At 39.0% G+C, this 20,268-nt stretch overlaps 1 protein-coding gene across 2 annotated transcripts in view; it reads left to right on the top strand.

The window, feature by feature from the left end:
• The window catches only part of hif1al (hypoxia inducible factor 1 subunit alpha, like), a 28,545-nt gene extending 14,077 nt beyond the window's left edge, over window positions 1-14,468 (top strand). The window contains exons 5-15 of one of the 2 annotated variants that reach the window (XM_031304192.2): window positions 2,022-2,137; window positions 2,628-2,812; window positions 2,991-3,097; window positions 5,314-5,461; window positions 5,584-5,870; window positions 7,979-8,160; window positions 8,286-8,387; window positions 8,917-9,077; window positions 10,140-10,251; window positions 10,684-10,807; window positions 12,318-14,468. In XM_031304192.2, coding sequence (XP_031160052.1) covers window positions 2,022-2,137; window positions 2,628-2,812; window positions 2,991-3,097; window positions 5,314-5,461; window positions 5,584-5,870; window positions 7,979-8,160; window positions 8,286-8,387; window positions 8,917-9,077; window positions 10,140-10,251; window positions 10,684-10,807; window positions 12,318-12,385 — 1,592 coding nt within the window. In that variant the 3' untranslated portion in view covers window positions 12,386-14,468. Of the gene's footprint in view, window positions 1-2,021; window positions 2,138-2,627; window positions 2,813-2,990; window positions 3,098-5,313; window positions 5,462-5,583; window positions 5,871-7,978; window positions 8,161-8,282; window positions 8,388-8,916; window positions 9,078-10,139; window positions 10,252-10,683; window positions 10,808-12,317 lie in introns of both variants that reach the window. The other variant, XM_031304191.2, reaches the window with a different exon arrangement.
• The last annotated feature ends 5,800 nt before the right edge of the window (window positions 14,469-20,268 follow it).

The following is a 20,268-nucleotide window of genomic DNA, read 5'->3' on the forward strand; positions in this document are numbered from 1 at the left end:
TTTTAAGCCTTGTACCCCCTAACCAGCACAAATAATTTTTGGTAGAAAAAAAGATATCAATATAAGATCAATATAAAGAGGAACAATACAGCGATGTCGGCGATAGATTTACTAAACAACAGCCTTGCACCTGGAAACAAAAACTTTAAAAAAAACCTGACAAACCTTGGAAAAAGACGGTAGAAAGAAGTAAGTAAGGCAAGAATAGGTCGAAAATAGTAATGAAAACTTCGAAAAAAGTTTGAAGAAAAAAAGACAGTAGAAAAAAGTAAGGAAGAAAGGCAAGAATAGGTCAAAACAAGTGACAAAACCTTCAAAAAAAAGGTGACAAAGTTCAAAAACAGCGACAAAAACTTTGAAAAAAGCAACAAACTTGGAGAAAAATGACAGTAGAAGTAACTACAGCCTTGTAACTGAAAAACATTTTGCAAAAGAGGTCACGTACCCCCTGCAGTCCTTCAAAGTACCCCTAGGGATACACGTACCCCCATTTGAGAAACACTGACCTAACCTAACAACCGCGGTCCCGCATAAGCTGTGTCACGACGGTGGTTAACAACTAGTTCAGTCAACCCAGGGTTTCCCAATCCAGTGACGCGTGCGTTCACACAGCACGACCAATCGCAAACCTCTACTAGAGCTGCATATTTTACATAAGAAGGGCAAACTATAATTCTACATGAATATGAAGAACACAGACACGGTTTTACAGGCAAAACGCAATACAGTCACTGCTTCCTAAAACAGGAGGACAGCTGGCAAAAAAATAGCTGACGCTGTTATGTGTAAATCACAACGCTTATCAATATCACTTCCCCATCAGTCAGGCACAACTGACCATAATTACACTTGTGCTTTCCATAAACTGTCGTTGCTTTAGCCTTTTATTTCAGTTGCAACCCTGGCAGTGGGAAGCGATCATGAGAGAAAATAAAAAAATATAAAAATATAATTCAAACCAATGTGCGCATTGGCAACACACGACTCAAGAAGCCGACAAATAGCCTATATATAATTCTCTGCGCTGAAAATCTATATCTTTCCTAAGATACCCATCAGGGAATGTTAACGGGGTTGTCAGTCTCTAAATGTTTTAACTTTTATGAGCACATGAGAGCATCTCTCTCTCTCTCTCTCTCTCTCTCTCTCTCTCTCTCTCTCTCTCTCTCTCTCTCTCTCTCTCTCTCTCTCTCTCTCTCTCTCTCTCTCTCTCTCTCTCTCTCTCTCTCTCTCTCTCTCTGCCCACCGAGCTCCAGCTGATCTTCTAAGAACGGTGACGCTGTTATCAACCAAGTATTGATTGGTCAGTAGGCGGTGCTTTTACACCGGTTGATCTCTAATCTCCAACATAACCTGCTCCTGAGCAGGCTAGGTGTTCAGCATAAGTTACCACGGCGATTGAACCCGGTAACAAATGATCCACCGTCGTGATACACAAAACCCAGGGTTGAACCTGAAGTTACCTCGGTAACGCTAAATCTTGCTTCGTAGTACAGGCCTCTGGAGTTGTAACATAAATCCTGGACCTGTGTTAATGTTAAACAAACACACACACTTTTAGAAAAAGAAGCCTTAATTGTCACAGAATACAACAAAATTAAGCACGCTACTCCGGATCAAGTCTAATAAAAGACACCAGGAAAAACACCACAAAGACAAAACATCCACAGGTTTAAACATAATAAGTAAAATAAATAAATCCAATGTAATTTTGCACTGGAATAAGAGATTGTAATGTAAACATGTCACGGTATGGATGCAATTATTGCACTAGAATAATTGAAATTATTGCTTTGGGCTATTTGTTCATAGTTTGGGTTTGTGAGAAGGTTAGATGCTTTTTAATTTCCCTATCTTTCGTCATACACTGACGTCAAAATACGGAACTAGTTCTCAGATATCATCCACTGTTTTTGGCAGTAACAAGTCATTTTAAATGCAGAACAGGAAGGTGTTTTTTTATACTTCTGACTTTTTAAGAATGATACATTTCTGTTATAGCTTTATCATGTTGCTTTCAGGTTCGAGTAAGAAACTGTTGGCAGAACAGCCGAGTGAGAGGAACTTCTTCCTGCGAATGAAGAGCACTCTGACCAGCAGGGGGCGCACCGTCAACATCAAGTCTGCTACCTGGAAGGTTCAGTGTTACCAAAGATTGTATAAACGTATCTCTTAATTAATCTGAACACCAAGCCATTTCTGAGCGTTTTTTTTGGCTCCTGTCACATTGTTACTAACTGTGGGCTCATTTTTTACTTCATCTGCAAGTCTCGCATCTCAAATTAACAAGCACAACCGTTGCCAGAAGCAGGAATAGCTCCTAAATGTCTTTTGAGCAGTATAATACATTTATAAAGGCATAAAACATAAACGTAAGAAAAGAAAGACGAAAACAGATGAAGCAGTAATACATTTCCCCAAGGGTACAACAGAAAAAATACTAATTCTGGCTGCACATCATTCACACAAAGAATAATTTACATTATTTAGAAACTTTACACTAGGCAGTCTGTTGGGATTTTTATTGAATTTGGATCTAAGACTCCAACTGCCCATCCTTAAATAAATCAATCTTAAAAAAAATCTTCTTTTAAAATTAAATGACTGTTCCCTCTGTGTGTCTGCAGGTTTTCCACTGCACCGGTCATATGCGTCAGTTGGCTGGCGGCTCCACGTCACCCTCTGTAGGCAGAGTGATGACCCTGCTGTGTGAACCCATCCCTCACCCGTCCAGCGTGGAGTTCCCCCTGGACACGTGCACCTTCCTCACCCGCCACAGCATGGACCTGCGCTTCACACACTGCGAGGGCAGGTAGGCAGACTGCTGAGTCCTGTAACTGACCTTTGACCTGTCTGTGGATGGCAGGCAAGAGAAAAGAGAGCTTCTCCTCCAGAATATCACGTCACAGAGAGGAAAGGAAATCTCTGAATCTTTTATGTTTTGTGCTTTTAATTCTTCCTTTGTTTTTCTTTCTTCTTCTCGTTTCCAGGGTGACCGAGTTGGTGGGATACAAACCTGAAGATTTGATTGGCCGCTCAGCCTACGAGTTTTATCACGCACTCGACTCCAATCACGTCAACAAGAGCCTGCACACATGTGAGTTTCTCTCTCTCTCTCTCTGTGTGTGTGTGTGTGTGTGTGTGTGTGTGTGTGTGTGTGTGATTTTAATTTTACTTGAATATACGTATCCATAAAACTACCTGAAAACAGTATTAACAATGTACAGTTGTGTTCAAAATAATAGCAGTCCAACCTCACTAACCTCATAAATCTAATTTTTTGATAGAAGTGATATTTCTACATGGCAAATAATTTACTAGTAAGTGTTGTAGAGTCATAGAAAACCAACAGACCCAACAGTCATGACATGCATGCTGCTCATTCTGTGTAATTGAATCTGTAATTGAAAGGGGCATGTTCAAAATAATAGCAGTGTTGTGTTCAATTAGTGAGGTGATTGATTCTGTGAAGAAACAGGTGTCAGTTATGGCCCATATTTAAGGAAGGAAGGAAGCAAATGTTGTGCATGCTGGTTATAGTGCATTTCACACTGAAATACTCAGCAAAATGGGTCGTTCCAGACATTGCTCTGACTTTGATTAAAAAGTTGATTAGAGAGGGGAAAACGTATAAAGAAGTGCAGAAAATTATAGGCTGCTCAGCCAAAATGATTTCAAATGCCTTGAAATGGCATCCAAAGCCTGAACGATGTGGGAAAAAACGGTCAACTACCATTCGAATGGATCGAAGAATAGCCAAAATGGCAAAGGCTCAACCAATGATCAGCTCCAGGAAAATCAAAGAAGACTTAAAGTTACCTGTGAGTACTGTTACGATCAGAAGAAAGCTATGTGAAGCCAAGCTATCAGCTAGAAGCCCCCGCAAAGTCCCATTGCTGAAAAAAAGACATGTACTGAATAGGTTGAAATTTGCCAAAGGACACATTGACTGGCCAAAGGAGAAATGGCGCAACATTCTGTGGACTGATGAGAGCAAAATTGTTCTTTTTGGGTCTAGGGGCCGCAGACAGTTTGTCCGACGACCCCCATGCACTGAATTCAAGCCACAGTACACTGTGGAGACAGTAAAGCAAGGTGGTGCAAAAATCATGTTAGGGGGATGTTTCTCATACTGTGGTGTTAGGCCTATTTATGGCATACCAGGGATCATGGATCAGTTTCAATACATCAAAATACTTGAAAAGGTCATGTTGCCTTATGCTGAAGAGGAAATGCCTTTGAAATGGGTCTTTCAACAAGACAATGACCCAAAACACACCAGTAAGCGAGCAAAGTCTTGGTTCCAGATGAACAAGATTGATGTTATGGAGTGGCCAGCCCAATCCCCAGACCTCAATCCCATAGAAAACTTGTGGGGTGACATCAAAAATGCTGTTTCTGAGGCAAAACCCAGTAATGCAGAGGAATTGTGGAATGTAGTTCAATCGTCCTGGGCTGGAATACCTGTTTACAGGTGCCAGAAGTTGGTCGGCTCCATGCAACACAGATGTGAAGCAGTTCTCAGAAATAATAGTTATGCAACTAAACGTTAGTGCAGTGATTCAAAGTAAAGCAAACCCTTGAGACATTTTCAGTTTATACAGTAAATGTTTGAGTTTGTAAAGAAAAATGCAAATACTGCTATTTTTTGAACAGCCTAATATTCCTTTTTCTTCACTTTCTGTAAAGGTATTACACAAACTTGATCAATTTTGGTCATGTTTTGATTTGGAATTGAATGTGCAGTGTTCCCAATGCATTGATATTATGGAATTAAAAGCTATTCTAAGGATTTTGAGCATTATTCACTTTTTTAAATCACACTGCTATTATTCTGAACACAACTGTATATTAACATGTAGACCTACTTTTGAAACACAACATTTAATCGATGTTGAACCTTGTCTTCAAAATATAAACTTTTTCTGGCTTTATGGCCTTTATTGATAAGACAGATTAAGACAGGAAGGGGGGGTATAGAGACGGGGAACGACATGCAGCAAAGGGCCGCAGGTTGGGCTCGAAACCGGGCCGCTGTGGGAAGGACTGAGCCTTAGTGTGATGCACACGCTCAACCCCATTTGGTCAGTTTTTAATGAATGCTTTCAAGGATTGTAGATTATTTAAGCCCACGGAGGAAACATCTTTATTTGAAGTTGAAACATGAGAGAGACTTCTGTAAACAAACTAGACAGAGAATGCGTCAGGACATACAGGAGCAGGATTTTGTCAAAGTTACAATCTTCTGGTCCTTCCTCTGTGTACCTTGTGACCCCCGCATCTCTTTCCTGTTTGTGTCGCTGTCCGGTGCAGTGCTGTCCAAAGGTCAGGTGAGCACCAGACACTACCGTTTCCTGGCAAACAGCGGCGGGTTTGTCTGGGCCGAGACTCAGGCGACCGTCCTCTACAGCAGCAAGATGTCGAAGCCAGAGGCCATCGTCTGCCTCAACTTCATACTCAGGTACTTTAAAAAAAGCAGTGAGCTCATGTCATATAAGTCTGTGCTGTAACAGAAGATGTGGGAACATAATGGATGCAGAAAACTACAAACTCCGTCTCCTACATCGTCTTCTTCTTCTGCAGTGCCGTGGAGCAGCCAGACGTTGTTTTCTCTGTGGAGCAGATCCGTTGTGGCCAGCTGCCTAAAGCCGAACCCAACTCACCAGCGCTTGCACCAGAGAATTGTGGGACATCTGACTTCAGTGACTCTGACCCCGACAGTGAGCATCTCAGCAGCTCCAGTCAGACTGAGGACGAAGATTTGAATCCCAGCAGCACTGCAGAGATCTTCAACAAACTGAAGGAGAAGCCGGAGGAGCTTCTTCTGTTGGCTCCTGCCGCCGGAGATGGCATTGTCCCGCTGATAGGAGGTGAGACAAACCAAAATCATTCTATTTACTTTAAGCACCAGTGATGAGGGTTTCTTAAAAAGCATGTTGGCTGCACTGGAGTTTTACTTTCTTCTGCTGTTAAGAAAAAACAAGACTAATAGTCTGCAGTTATGCTAACAGCTAAGGCTGCACTTAGTTGGAGTGTATCTATGGTTCCATGTTCCCCAGCTCAGTATCGTCTTACTATAACACATTAAGGAGACCTTTCAAAGGGGTTTTATGTTATCAACAATGTGTTTTCCCCTGGTCAAATGTTTAATGTATATTTCCCTGGGTCACTATGTTGAAATCACCCACCTACAGCTTACGGCCTACTGATGATGTTGATATCTCCACAGTGGCTGGCAGTGGCAATCGGCATTTGTAACGTCCATATCCCTTTGGTTTTTTGCAGTTTGAACTGTGAGGCTAGCCCTTACCAATCTCTTACAATGTTAGTTTTTTATCATAGGGATGACCCCATGCTTTAAGCTAAGTGCTAACATTAGAATGCTAACATGCTATCAACATGCAACATGCTGTTAAGAAGGTTTTTTTGTTCATCACCTTAGTGTTAGCCTGCTAACATTTGCTAAATAGAAAATGCATTTCCTGCAGAAAATGCTTTTGAATGCTGAAAAGCTAAATTGCTAAAGCTAAACTGGATTGCTGGCATAATTGCCTAAGAAGAAGGTGAAGTAGTGAGAACAGTTGGAAAAGTGTCAATGGTTTCAATTAGTACAAATTTCATTGAAATGTTGAATAATATCAACATTTACACTAAAGTCATAGTATTTTATTGAAAAGTCCTGAAAAGGGACAGCCTGGACTAGGAATTGAACCTGGGTCAAAGTCTGCTATGACTACTCGCTGGTTGCCTGTTGAAGTGGTGCAACCCACAGAGTGGGGAAAAAAAGTGATGACAAAGTCATAGAATAGTATGTTGAAAAAAAGTGATAGTCATAGTAGCCTATAGTATGTTAAAACAAATTATAGTATAGTATATCAAAATAAGTGATAAAGTCATAGTATAGTATGTCGAAAAAAGTGATAAAAAAGTCATAGTTAAAAGCAAAATGTTAAAAAAAAAAAGTTATTAAGTCATAGTAAAGCATGTTAAAAAAAGTTAAGTCATAGTAAAGCATGTCGAAAAAAGTGATAAAGTTATAGTATGTTTGAAAAAAAAAAAAATCAAAGTATAGTATGTCGAAAAAAATCATAGTATTGTATGTTGACAAAAACCTCATTAAAAGGGCCAGGGTTGAACCTTGGTCAGAGTCTGCAGTAATAGCATAGTATGTTGAAAAAAGTTATTAAAAAGTTATACTTCCCAGTGCTTTCATCCAGAAATGTTGAGGATGTTTTAGAACAGCTGTCAATGAAGGAATAATTGTGGCTTTTCATTTGGAGGCTCAATGAGCCAAATGTATAAGTCCTATTGCTCAAGAGCACATTGGCTGAAAGTAGACAAGTATATCTACGTTTTGACGTATAACTTGCTCTTACGGCCACAATTCTTACTTCTCATACACCATTTAAACAGTTGTTTTAAGACAATGTTCTCTCTTCTCTGCACTGTAGCTGTGACATAACCCACACTAAGCAGCCCTTAAAAACGCAGAAGAAGCCTAAAGAAGCACTAAACACTAAGCATTAATAGCTGAAGGTTTTGTGAACAGTTCAAAGTTTGATTGACGCCTGTAGGTTAAAGTATGTGGGAGGAGTAGCATTTAGAAGTGGAAGAAGCCTGAAGAGGATTTAAAGACATCTCCATTGACTTTCAATGTAAAAAGGAAAAAGCTTAATATTTTAAAAACTATAAATGGTATAGAAAAGTTGAATACAAGCACAAATGTCCTTAAAGAGCTGAACATTCTGATATTTGAATGTTTTTTGTAGCTGAAAGTATGCAGAAGTAGTAGGCGACCGAAAATTGAATCAGCATTCACACAAAAAGTGAATAGATTTTGCCATAAAATATTTAGTTCAACTTAATTTATATGTGGCTCATCGTGTGCGTTTATCAAAGAGCTACAGGTACGTACAGTTTGAATTTAATTTTTAAAACTATTTTAAAAGAGTCTTTTCATGTTCTCTGTCTCTTTCAGATTTAGTTGAGCTGTCGTTCGCCAGTCCTCCCAGTCCAGTGTCAGTGCCAGACCACCCTCAGGACCTGTGCACTCCACAGCTGCGAAAGCTCCTCTCCCCCATCTTCAGCCCTCTCACTCCACCTTTATCATCATCATCATCATCATCAGCAGCCTCCTCACCTGATCCTGAGCCAGTGATGGTAAATGCAGGCCTTAAATCCAGTTAAAACTTTGAAAGTATTATTTTCTCTGTCTGATTAAACCATCTACGCTCTCTCTCTCTGTTTTGTTTTCTTGTTTCTCGATGTCTCTCGACCTCCATCAGAGCCCCTGTAAGGAGGAGAAAGAGGTGACTGACACCAGCATGGTGGAGCAGTTCTTTGCCGTTTGGCCAGAAGATAATCAGCCGAAAGGAGAAACACAGGAGGTAACCGCAGTAACATGTATACAGTCTTCTTTTAGAAGACCATGTTTTTGTCGGTTCTTAAGTCTTCCACGTCTAATGTCATGTTTTGAACTATTTATTTTTTTTAGGATATAAATAAAAATAAATCAGATTATAAGTATAGCGCTTGCCGCACAAACACATTCTGTATAACTGTTTACACAAGAACAGCTGCTTATTTGTATTTTGGACAAACTGTTCACCGTCTATTAGTGGAATCTATATTCTGACCAGCAGATGCCACAATTGGGGCATACATTCGTAAGGAAGTTTGTTTAATCTGTTTCTAAAATCGGAGTATTTAGTAACATTAATAATCAAAAACAAAGAGTGATAAACATCTTACATGTAAGTCTAAAGTGCAGACAATGTAAGATTGATACAAATAAATACAAATGACAAACTATCAACGATACAAAGGAATTTGAAAAATGAAATCTCACAAATGTCTGTTTCAGTTTTCCGTGGGTAACAAAACTAAATGGTACCCGTATCTTTCTTTTTTTTTCAGCTGGAGATGATGGATCTGGACATGTTGGCTCCTTATATCTCCATGGACGATGACTTCCAGCTGACCGTCTTCAGCAGTTTGCCAGAGGAAGCAGACAAACCTCCATCCTCTTCGTCTGAACCCTCAACTGTCACACCTGCAGTCACAGTGAGCAGGAAACGGTATGATGGGCTAGTTCACTCTGCACACTTACTGTACGTTTTTAAGGATTGTCAGCAGTGTAAGGAAGTCCTGACTACCCTCAAATGATCAGGAAAATAGGTAAAAGTGTAAACAATTAAAAGAGGAAACGTATTTAATGCAAAGTATGCAAAATATTTTCTATCTGAAAGGATGCAACATCTGTCCTGATTTGCCTGTGTACAAGCCTTTTGATAATCAGTCCAATATTACTAGATTAATTTTTAGGAGACTTGAGGGAGAAAAAAAATTGCACCTTTTTTATTAATTGAAAAAGGATGTTTACAAAGTGAAAGACGGATGAGAAGTGGAGCAGCAGAAATCGGAACAGGTTTGGCTTCTTTTTGAGCAGCCTTCATGACATTTTGCTTGTCAAATATTTCACTCCAAAATGAGTTAAACAAGTATAGTAAGCACACCTTTTTTTTTTTTTTAATACATTTAATTCTGATGCTGTAATTTCCATCACACACTTAACCTTCACAATCCGAATCAGCTTTAATGGAAAAGTCAGTGTGTACAATTTAACTCCGCTTTTTGTGTTTTCAGTGTAATCACACAATACGGCTAAAAACAAGAACTGAGTAACATTTTGCTACTATGTACAAATATAAATACATATACAAATATTGCAGGCAATGTTTCATAAGTTGGGACTTTATGTCATAGATGTTAAATGTGAAGCTGTAATCTTCATTACACTCTAGAACACAACATTGTTGGATGATTTCATGAAAAATAAAGACAACTTTACTATTCTCTGATTTTTACATTTAATGGGACACAAAATGTAAAGTTTGTCCTGAGGGTAGTGCCACAGCAAAGACCATGTTGTTAGCTAGATAAAAAGGGTTATACTCTGTACGGTGGCCAGTTTGGGACAAATTTGGACGCATCAGACTCAGGTTATCAAGCTCAGCTATAGTTTTAGGCTGAATGCTAACATTAGCTACTTATTTACTCAAAATGTATAATACAGGGCTCAAAAAGTCTGCATAAAAAAACAACAACAAATGTTTACAATCTCTTTGCCTCTCTTTCAGGACTCGAAACCCAGATGAGGCGGTGCTGTCCCAGCTGATGATTCAGGACAAGAGACAGAAACAAGATCCTTCCTCAATCGAAGAGGAACTTCTCCTCAGCCACAGATTTCTGGTGAGGGGAAGGAAATGTTAATCAGCACCTTATTTAAAGAAGTTTACAAAGTGTGTTAGACAATGTATTCAATAATGATTCAACATTTACCCAGAAAAAGAATCTGTAGGAAGATACTTTTTTGCAGTGCAGCGAGAACACGGCAGTGATGTTCACATGAAACAAGAGTCCCTGTTAGTTTGCTTTGAGCTTGAATTCAGTTCGCAGTAAAATCCGATGATCATTATGAGGCTTTCACTCTGAATAGTTCCGCTTTATAAATGACAAAGCAGCAGGCAGGAAGCACGGAACAGTTAGTGAAATATCTTTCAAAAATGGAGCTGAAAAATTCATAGAATGATTTCACCCAATTAACAAAAACTGCTCAAGATGTTTGGTAGTTTTATTAAGCTTCTGTGGCTCCCTCTGACCGTTTTTATTCTCCATCTTCAGGGCTCTCTGGAGGAAACCTACCAATCAGATTTGTTCCTTGACTCGGGTCCTGGCAGAAAAAATCCTCTTCTCACAGACAGAGACCCTATTTTAGGAGGCATTCAGGGACTCTGTGATACTGCAGGTAAGACAGAGAGACACACACACCACACAGTTTGGAGTTAAAATGAAAACCATAAAAGGGATTTAGTCATAAATCCTTCTGATCATCTCTTGATGTGTCCGACAGTAAAACGGTTTAGTTGTTGGCTCCTGGACTACTGTGGCCCTGAGAACTCAATGCACTGCAAATTAAGAAAACATGTCGCCATGCAACCAGTACGTTTCTAAACCAGTAGCTTTCTACTTTCTCAAGATGAAATTCCTAACCTGACACACGCTTGTTAGCCAGGTAGTGTAGTACATTTACAATATAAATGACTTTTTTTTACAACATACTATTATGACTTTTTATGAAATACTATTTCTTTTGTATATATGTTAGTTTGTCGCTGATGTAACCAGTTAGAAGTATGGAAAGGTTCTTAAAAAATGTATTAAATCTAACTTCAGGATTCCTGCATATACCCTGTGTTAACATGAGCTGTATCTGAATACTGACATTTACATTTATTAATCTTTCTTATTTGCATCTAAATCATTAAATTAGGTAGATATATATTATGTAGAAGAGCATATAACAGATTGCGTGGCAGATCCAGGAGGATGATGATGCTGCTGTATGGCCTCTAATTATTTGTAACTTTGCCGAGGAAGGAAAGCTTGTTACCAGGCAGCTTGAGGGGGAGTTAGGTGACCTTTTTTTTTTTTTTTTTTTTGAATAATGTGACTTATTATAGTTACATCTGGAGGTGGTCCAATCATTCTGTAAATTTACATCTTATCAATTTAATTTCCTAATCCAGATTGCATGTTAAAATCAGGTGTAAATGAGATCTTAAAGGGATATTCCACCTAAAGGCAGCTACACACCGGGCCGATAATTGGCCGTCAGACAGTCTGGCGAGGTCGGTGACTCGAGTCTGTTCAGTGTGTTCCGTACTGTCGTCCGTCCGAGGGGCCGTCGGCCTTCATTTTGGCCGACCTGACGCGCTCAGTCGGAGACAGGGCAGTCGGGACTCACCCGGAAATGGCGAGCGGAATCAGTGTGACTAAGTCTCTCAAAATCTGATGAAAGTCTTTTAAACTTTGTCGATCAATAATGAAGACAGATTCAGCAACTGCACGGCCTATTTCTCGCTTAAAATGTTTTCAGAAACACGTTTCGGTGAACTATTTTAGTACAATATGAAATCGTAGCCGCCGTGACAGTCTGTCTTTGAATTTCCGGAGAAACCAGACCCACGTGTCGCGTTGCCATAACCTGCCGGTTTTAATTTTCTGGGCGACAATACAGATTAGCGCCGCCTGCTGTTATGGAGACGAATTACGTCTCGTCGCTTCGGTGTGTTCTGAGGCATTTTTTGACCAACTCGGGGACACTGATCAGTCCAACTGCCTTTTCTGCCGAGGGTTGGCCGTCTGGTCAGTGTGTAACTGCCTTCAGTCTCAAACACCCTGTGTATGTTAGCAAACAGGCCGTCATCTCACTTCTGAAGTGTTTGTGTCTCTCTCTCTCTCTCTCTCTCTTCCAGCTCTGATGAGGGACATATTTACACCTCGTCCACCGGACCTGTCGCCGCCTCTCTCACCTATGACTTGACGGAGCTCCTTTCCAATCAAAGAGTCGACTCAACGCCGGACATGATAATAGACTCACGCTGCGAACCGTCACCTTGTTGCTTGTAGCTGAAACAAGAAGTGATAACATGTTATAAAGCAGGTGGAAGGTGCTGCCCAGTTGTTGCTTGTGTTCCTTCAACATTACGCGTCATCACTGATTTTAATGTGAGAAACCAGCAGGTGGTGCTACATTTTTTTTAAATCCTACACAGTGAGCCAAATCTTTCAAATATATTTCTCTTTGCAGCTTTCAACTTTATCACATTTAATCCGTTGCAGTGAGTCTTGTCGTCAAATCCATAATGCTCTATTTTAATATTTTTTTTCAATCTCACTGCAATTTTGTGAAATTACAGACCATGGATGTGTATTCTAAGAACTGGAGACCGGCCCACAATAGTGACCGCCCACTTTTTGAACAGCTCTGGAAGTGATTTTCCCCATTCAATATCTCCATTGACGTTTCATGAGTTTTAAGCCTGGAACCAAGCCAACCAGCTACGAGGTGAATCATGACCATAACAATTGATTCGGCGCAAAGAAAAAAAAACATTTTGAAAACTGAAACAAGTCACAACGTACAACAAGCCTGTGTTCATAAACGATCATAGACTTCAGTGGTAGCAGCTTGCTAGCAGTTTATAGGTGCAGTAAACCTATCCATGGTAACAGCAAGTTCCAATCAGATGTCGCTGTTATGCTTTAGGATTGTGGGTAGTGCAGTACAACCATGTGTTTCTTAAAACAAGGTTCATTTTGATATGGACTTTAGCTTCCACAGGAGCAGAAACCTTCATTTTACTTTTAAAACAGACATCACGGTTAATCAGAATCCTTATGGAGAAAATGAATGGGGTTTTTCACTTTCGAAACCACAATATAGAGCTCTATTCAGTCCAATAGGAATTACTCACCCGGTACAAAGTAGAACTATATGCGGGTCCACAGTACTACAGGACACGCCCTCGAAACGGTCAGGTTGGGTTATGTTAAAGCCGCCAAAAATGTGATTAGGGTTAGGCACAAGAACTACTTGGTTATTTTTAGGATTATGTTTGTTTTTAGGAATGGTTAGGGTTATCGTGTACCTTATCTTAACTCATGGTTTGGGTTTAAATAAGTGTGTTAATGCAGAAAATTATCTGAAGGGGTGTGTGTGTTGTGTATATTTACAAATCTAGAACCTCCATAGCTAAAAACAAATTCATAATAAAAATCATGATTGACCTAGCATGCAGTTTGAGGTGTCAGTACCGCGAGTGGTAAAAATTGGAAGCAAGGCAGAGCGGCGGTGCCGACCCTCGGACTAATTATACATCCAACACACACACACACACACACACACACGCAAACTTGCGAATATCAGTGGCAGCGTTTATTTCAGTGGCATATTTTTACGTCTTTTTATACACTCAGAACTGTTATTACTGTTATCATGTTCGCATTACTCTTGCCGTTTGTTTTAATCGTCCCACGGTGCCAGGTGGGTGGGGTTTAGCTTATCTAACACTCCCTATGCGCTAACATTAGGCGATCAGTCACAGGAAAGTTTATTAAATTAACACATTTCAGACATCACTGACTGTGAAATGTTTGTGTTTACCACAGTGGAAACATTCAGTCTGATATCAAAGTGGACTAAAACAAGCCATAAATAAATAAAATGCAGTTTTATCATAATTTTAAATATATAAATTGGAATAACTTGCAGTACAAACAATAGCATCTGCTTGTTTATATACATATTAGAAATGTAATTAAAACACTAGTTATTCATGTTTTGTCAAATGAGTTAGATTTTACGACTTGTAATTGAATTGTAGCTCAACATATATGAGATAACGAGAGTAAACTTGTATTTTTCAGTGTCAGTGTTTGATTAAATATTGTGATGCTACTATACTTATTTGGCCTTAGTCTTTCAACTCTATGTCCTTATTCAATGTCTGTTTTGGGTTATTTTAGACAAGTTCTCTGTGCCTGAAATTAGAATAAGCTTTCAGTTATTGTTACGGTTTTATCCTGTTTGCATTCTAAAGCTAAATAAAGCTGATGAAGCACAAGCTTCTGTGTGATCTGTGGGAGGGGGTAAATGTCAGGAAAAAAAGGTCATAGTATAGACTATGATCTATGAATATATGATATGATCTGTGTGCAGAGATGAAACTTTCACCTGCATCTGTAGGTGATCATCAGCGAATGTTGATCTTCCCAGGAACAGGAGCTTCTCTTCACATCAGTGCAGCTCTGAAACAGAAATAATCTTATTGTCAATGTGCACCAAGGCTTTTAGTTTGAAACTTAAAAACAGTGTGTTTGACTTCAAACTGTCAACTTTAAATAAACATCTATCAAATGTGCAGCATCTTGGTTTGTTGCATCAGTCTACAGTGGTGAAAAGTAACTAATTACATTTACTCAAGCACTGTTCCCACAGTAAGTATAGATTTGAGGAACTTTCTACTCTATTTTTTGAAACCTGCTTCTACTACACTACATTTGCAAGCTTTAGTAACTATTTACTCAGGATGTAATGACACAACTTACGATTCAAGATTTTAAGTTCACAATATGATTTTCTCACTTTTTTTAATAGCATGAGCTGCAGACAAAGTACTGACAAATATTCCTTTATTCATATAAACTGCAAAACAACAGATGTGTCTCACAAACGTGCAAGTGGCACTGTATTTTATCTTAAATAACAAATCCCACATCAAAATAACTACATTTTTTATGACTTTTTTCGACATACGGTACCAGACAAACGTTTGAACACGAGAAAACGTGTCCAAACTTCTGACCGGTACTCCACTATTTCATGACTTCTGTATGACTTCTTTCGACATACTATTTCGGCACAGCATATTTTTAACCAATTCACAAAGCATCGTTACTTTTTTGCTATTTACACATAAGATCGGAATAATTATACATAAAACTTAAAAGATGGTGCATTCTTAAAGTTTAAACAACCGACAATACACGAGATGTGTACTTACATGGGAATGCATCAACAGTAGTATTCTAATACAATATATAGTATCACAATACTATAATATATTGGATCACAGAGGCCATCTTCTGCATCACACACTTACTTTTGATAGTTTAAGTACATTTTACGAACAATTACTCCCTTTTACTTGTAATCAGGGGTAGAAAGTAACTGAGTACATTAACTCAAGTACAAATGTAAGGTAGGCTACATGTACTTGAGTATTTCCATTTTATGCTACTTTGTACTTCTAATCCATCTCAGGAGGGAAATATTGTACTTTGTACTCAAGTACTTCTTCCTCCGCTGCATGAACGATGTATGTAACCTTCTCAAATGGTGGATGGGATTTAATAATAAGAGAATAGAATAAAGTGGCAACTTTTCAGCCGCTCTCTGTTCTACACCTGACAGTACTTGAGTAAAACTACTTAGTTACATCCCACTGGATACATCTGAACTGGGGAGGGAAATCCTCCGACCCCTCCCTTCTTACAATCAGACCATTTGGAAAGATTTGTACGGGACGGCATGGCGTTTCTGGTAAAGGTTTCCGTGTTTCCTCTGGTTTAAACTTGTGTAACTCAGTCACTTGTTCTCAGTGTTCAAAGTTGACTTCCTGTCTGCGAAGTGATGTCCTCACACACCGGGCGGCCAGTGGAGGTAAATGGTGTCCTGATTACATAACCACGCTGGTTGATAAATGACTCATGAGCTGTTCAGAGTTCAATTTCTCAACTGAAAATACCAGAAGAGAGAAGAAGTACATTTTGTACATCAGAAAAGAAAAAGCTATACAGTAGTGCGTAGTTCTGTCGGGGTCAGCTCTATGTTCCCACATTTCTAGGACATTTTCAAAATTAGGTCTTGTGTTCCTACATTTCCCTTCAAGGGTTAGGGTTAGGGTTAGGGTGGGTTAGGAGTTAGGTGAACATAGGGCATAATTTTGGAAAAAAAATCTTAGAAATGTGGGAACTGTGGGAACATGGGGCCTAATTTTGAAAAAAAAATCTTAGAACTGTGGAAACATAGGGCCTAATTTTGAAAAAAAAATCTTAGAAATGTGGGAACATAGGGCCTAATTTTCAGTGAAAAAAAAATCTTAGAAATGTGGGACCATACGGCGCGAAAGTCACCGGACGACATAAACATAAGTCATACTGAGAAATCCAGAGAGAGTTGTGTGGAGCTGATAGTCTTAATTAGCTTTGTAGCAACTCATTTGGCAATGGCTTGAATGTAACGGACGTTCATTAATATCAAAAAGTTACGCACTAAAGCTTTAAATTGAGCAACACGACAATAACACGATTCTGCTTCTTAGAGAGTCAACGTGCTTGTAACGCATCATTGAGTAGTCACAAAAAAACAAAAAAAAAGTGAAAGAAGTATTCAGATCTTCTACTTGAGTAAAAGTAGTAATACCAGTGTGAAATACTCCATTACAAGTAAAAGTTCTGCATGCAAAGTCAAGTAAAAGTATTGGCATCAAATGTACCGAAAGTACCAAAAGTACTTAAATCCTGCAGCTGGTAATGATGGAGCTCATTTTAATTACTTTATATACTGCTGGGTAGTTTAAACTATAATAATATATCCTGTGGTGGAATGTAAATAAGTACATTTACTCAAGTACTGTACTTAAGTAGCTATAAATTTGAGGTACTTTACTTGAGTCTTTTCATGCCACTTTCTACTTCTAATTTGCTACATTTCAGAGAGAAATATTGTACTTTTTACTCATCTACATTCATCTGACAGCTTTAGTTACTGGTTACTTTACAAATTAAGATCTTTGCACACAAAACATAACAGCCTACAGGAAGAGCTGGAACGATTAGCCGATTAAACACAGAACAGTTTGGATCGTTTCCAGTTTCTAAAATGTGAAGATATTTCTGCATCGAGTACTTTTACTTTTGATAACTTAAGTACATTTTCCTGATGATTCTTACATAGCCTACTTTTACAGATACAAGATAGATCTTCACACACCCAGCCCAGTCTTAGCTCATCAGTCAGAGGCCGTTAGCGGCTCCCCACACTCACTCTAAGACCAGAGGGGATCCAGCCTGGCCTCTCTTTACGTTCTTTTAATTCTCTCGACTCTTTTTAAAAGCAGCTGAAGACTCTGTTATTCAAAGAGGCTTTTAGTTAGACAAGGGCTGTTGTATGGCTTTTATTTACTGTATTTCATTGTATTGTGAAGCACAAGTGCTATATAAATAAACGTGACTTAATTTATATTTTATATTAATAATCTAAATCTACAAAGTACTAGCTAAAGTACTCGACCTGTCAGACAAATGTAGTGAAGGTGAGGTATAAAGTAGCATACAAATAGAAAAACACAAGTAAAGTACCTCAAACTTGTGCTACAGTACTTGAGTAAGTGTACTAACTGTCAACCACTGGTTTTGGGAAACAATGGGCTGTCTTCATCAATGATTCAACATCCACCCATTCATCCTACTGTAACCACAGCTGACTGGTTACACACTTCTCCTTTTTTATTTCCTAACAACAGACTTCTGCTCCAACACACCCAGCATACACACTAAAGCAGGAAGTCATTCGTTTAACCCTTCATCATCACCAGCCCCGCTCTGCAACAGAGTGAATGGTAACAGAAAGTGTTTTTATGGAAGCAACAGCTGCAGATTGTTTGGAACAAAAAGGCAAAAAGACACAACAGGACACACTGATTATCTTTAGGACTAAACGGTGGTGCAGTGGTGGAAAGTAACTAAGTACATTTACTCAGTACAAATTTAGTATATATATATATATATATATACTCAGTCAGTAGGGAGTTGGGTTGGGAACCGGAGGGTTGCTGGTTCAAGTCCCCATACGGACCAAAGTATGGTGGTGGACTGGTAGCTGGAGAGGTGCCAGTTCACCTCCTGGGCACTGCCAAGCTGTTCTTGAGCAAGGCACTGAACCCCCAACTGCTCAGGGCGCCTGTCCATGGGCAGCCCCCTCACTCTGACATCTCTCCATTAGTGCATGTATAGGTACTGAGCATGTGTGTGTAATTTAGGCCTGTGTGTATGTGTATGTGTATAATAACAACAGAATGAAAACATAGTAATTTCCCTTGCGGTATTAATACACCCACATTAAAAAAAACTTTTTAATAAAGTATAAATTATTATTATTAAGCTAATTGATTGATTGAAGATGCAACAAATAAGAATGTCTCACCATCTACCCCTTTTATTTCCCTCACTTGATAAATAATCACTCAGTGCAAATATTGACTTAATATTTGGATTTGGGGCATTCATGTGCTATATGTTGTTTTTGTAGCAGTAAATATAATAATAGTCTGTCTACAGTTTTATTGGCTCAGTAGATTGACTTTTGACTTTGACTCCACAGTTCAAACCAACTAGAGCTGAAGCCATTATCTGTATAGTATAGATCAATAGAAATTTAAATCGGCAACAATTTTGAAAATAAATGATTGTATAAATAAATTGATATACATTTCCATCTAAATGTATCTACAGATGTGCTGATGTTGAATGTTTGTGATAAACTGTAGGACGAAGTGTTCCTTTACGTGTTACGAAAGTTCTCCTACTTCTTAAAGTAAATAAAGTCTTTAAAAAGCCTCTCGGATCAGCTGGTAAATGCATCGTCACAAAGCTGAAAACAGAGCTGTTTTTCTGACACCATGAAAACTTTAAAAACTTTTTAGAGATACGTGGTTCTCACAGGACAGCGACGCTACAAACATATGATGATCTTATAGAATATGATGCACTGCTGTAGGTTAAATTTCCCAACAGTATATAAAGGAGTTGAAATGAGCACAACCTTAAATATCTACAGCAGTAAAATGCAACATACACATTAATGCAGCAGGAATATTAATCCAGAAACATCAGATATAACAGGAAATACTGACAGGGAACATTTTACTGCACAAAGAGCAGGGGCGTAGCACAAAATTCTGGGCCCTGTAGAAAGGCATTTTCTAGGGGCCCCTCCCCAAATCTACAGCTATTTATTCTAGCATCTTTTTGGGCCTACCTCACATGAGGGCCCTGGGTACTCAGTCCCCCTCCCCCCCCCCCCCCCCCAGTCCGACGCCCCTGACAAGGAATAACTTTACTTTGATACTTCAGATAATACTTACATACTTTACTTAAGGTTTTGAACACAGGACATTTACTTGTAGTGGAATAATCTCAGTGTGGCATTAAAGTAAAGGATCTGAATACATCCTTCACCACTGTTAAAATGTCTAAATATCTTAAACACTGATATCTGAAATCATCTGACCACACTCAATCCCATTCATCAGGTTTTCATCTTTTAAACCTTGCTCACACAGGGAAGGTGAACTGTGAGTTTCTCACTTTCTCTTTCCTTCAACACACAGAAAAAAACAATCATTAACTTTATTACTCAGTGTTGTTTGTGGTTGTGGTGTGTGTGTGTGTGTGTGTGTGTGTGTGTGTGTGTGTGTGTGTGTGTGTGTGTGTGTGTGTGTGTGGACTGGCCTGCAGTAGGTGTGGGGGGGGTGGGGGGAAGGTCCATCAGATCAGCAAAACTGTCTCGGCAGGATCTGAAAAAGAGCAAAACTTTTTCTTTTTAAATCATTGCAAAATACAGACTTTAAAAAAAAAACATTTCAAACCATGGTTTTATGTAGATTATTGCTGTTTTTCAGCTGAGAAAAATTATGAATTGCTTGAGGATTGTGTAAAAAAATAAATAAATACAAAAACGAATCAAGACTTGGGCCACGGCTCTGCAAATGCTGCTAAATCTCCAACACTAAAACGAACTAAACAAATATTATAAGTGCGGGGAATAAAAATGGGAGAGAGAATAGGCGCATTCGAGATGAG

This window comes from Sander lucioperca, chromosome 5 (genome assembly GCF_008315115.2).
Source record: "Sander lucioperca isolate FBNREF2018 chromosome 5, SLUC_FBN_1.2, whole genome shotgun sequence".
NCBI lineage: Eukaryota > Metazoa > Chordata > Actinopteri > Perciformes > Percidae > Sander > Sander lucioperca.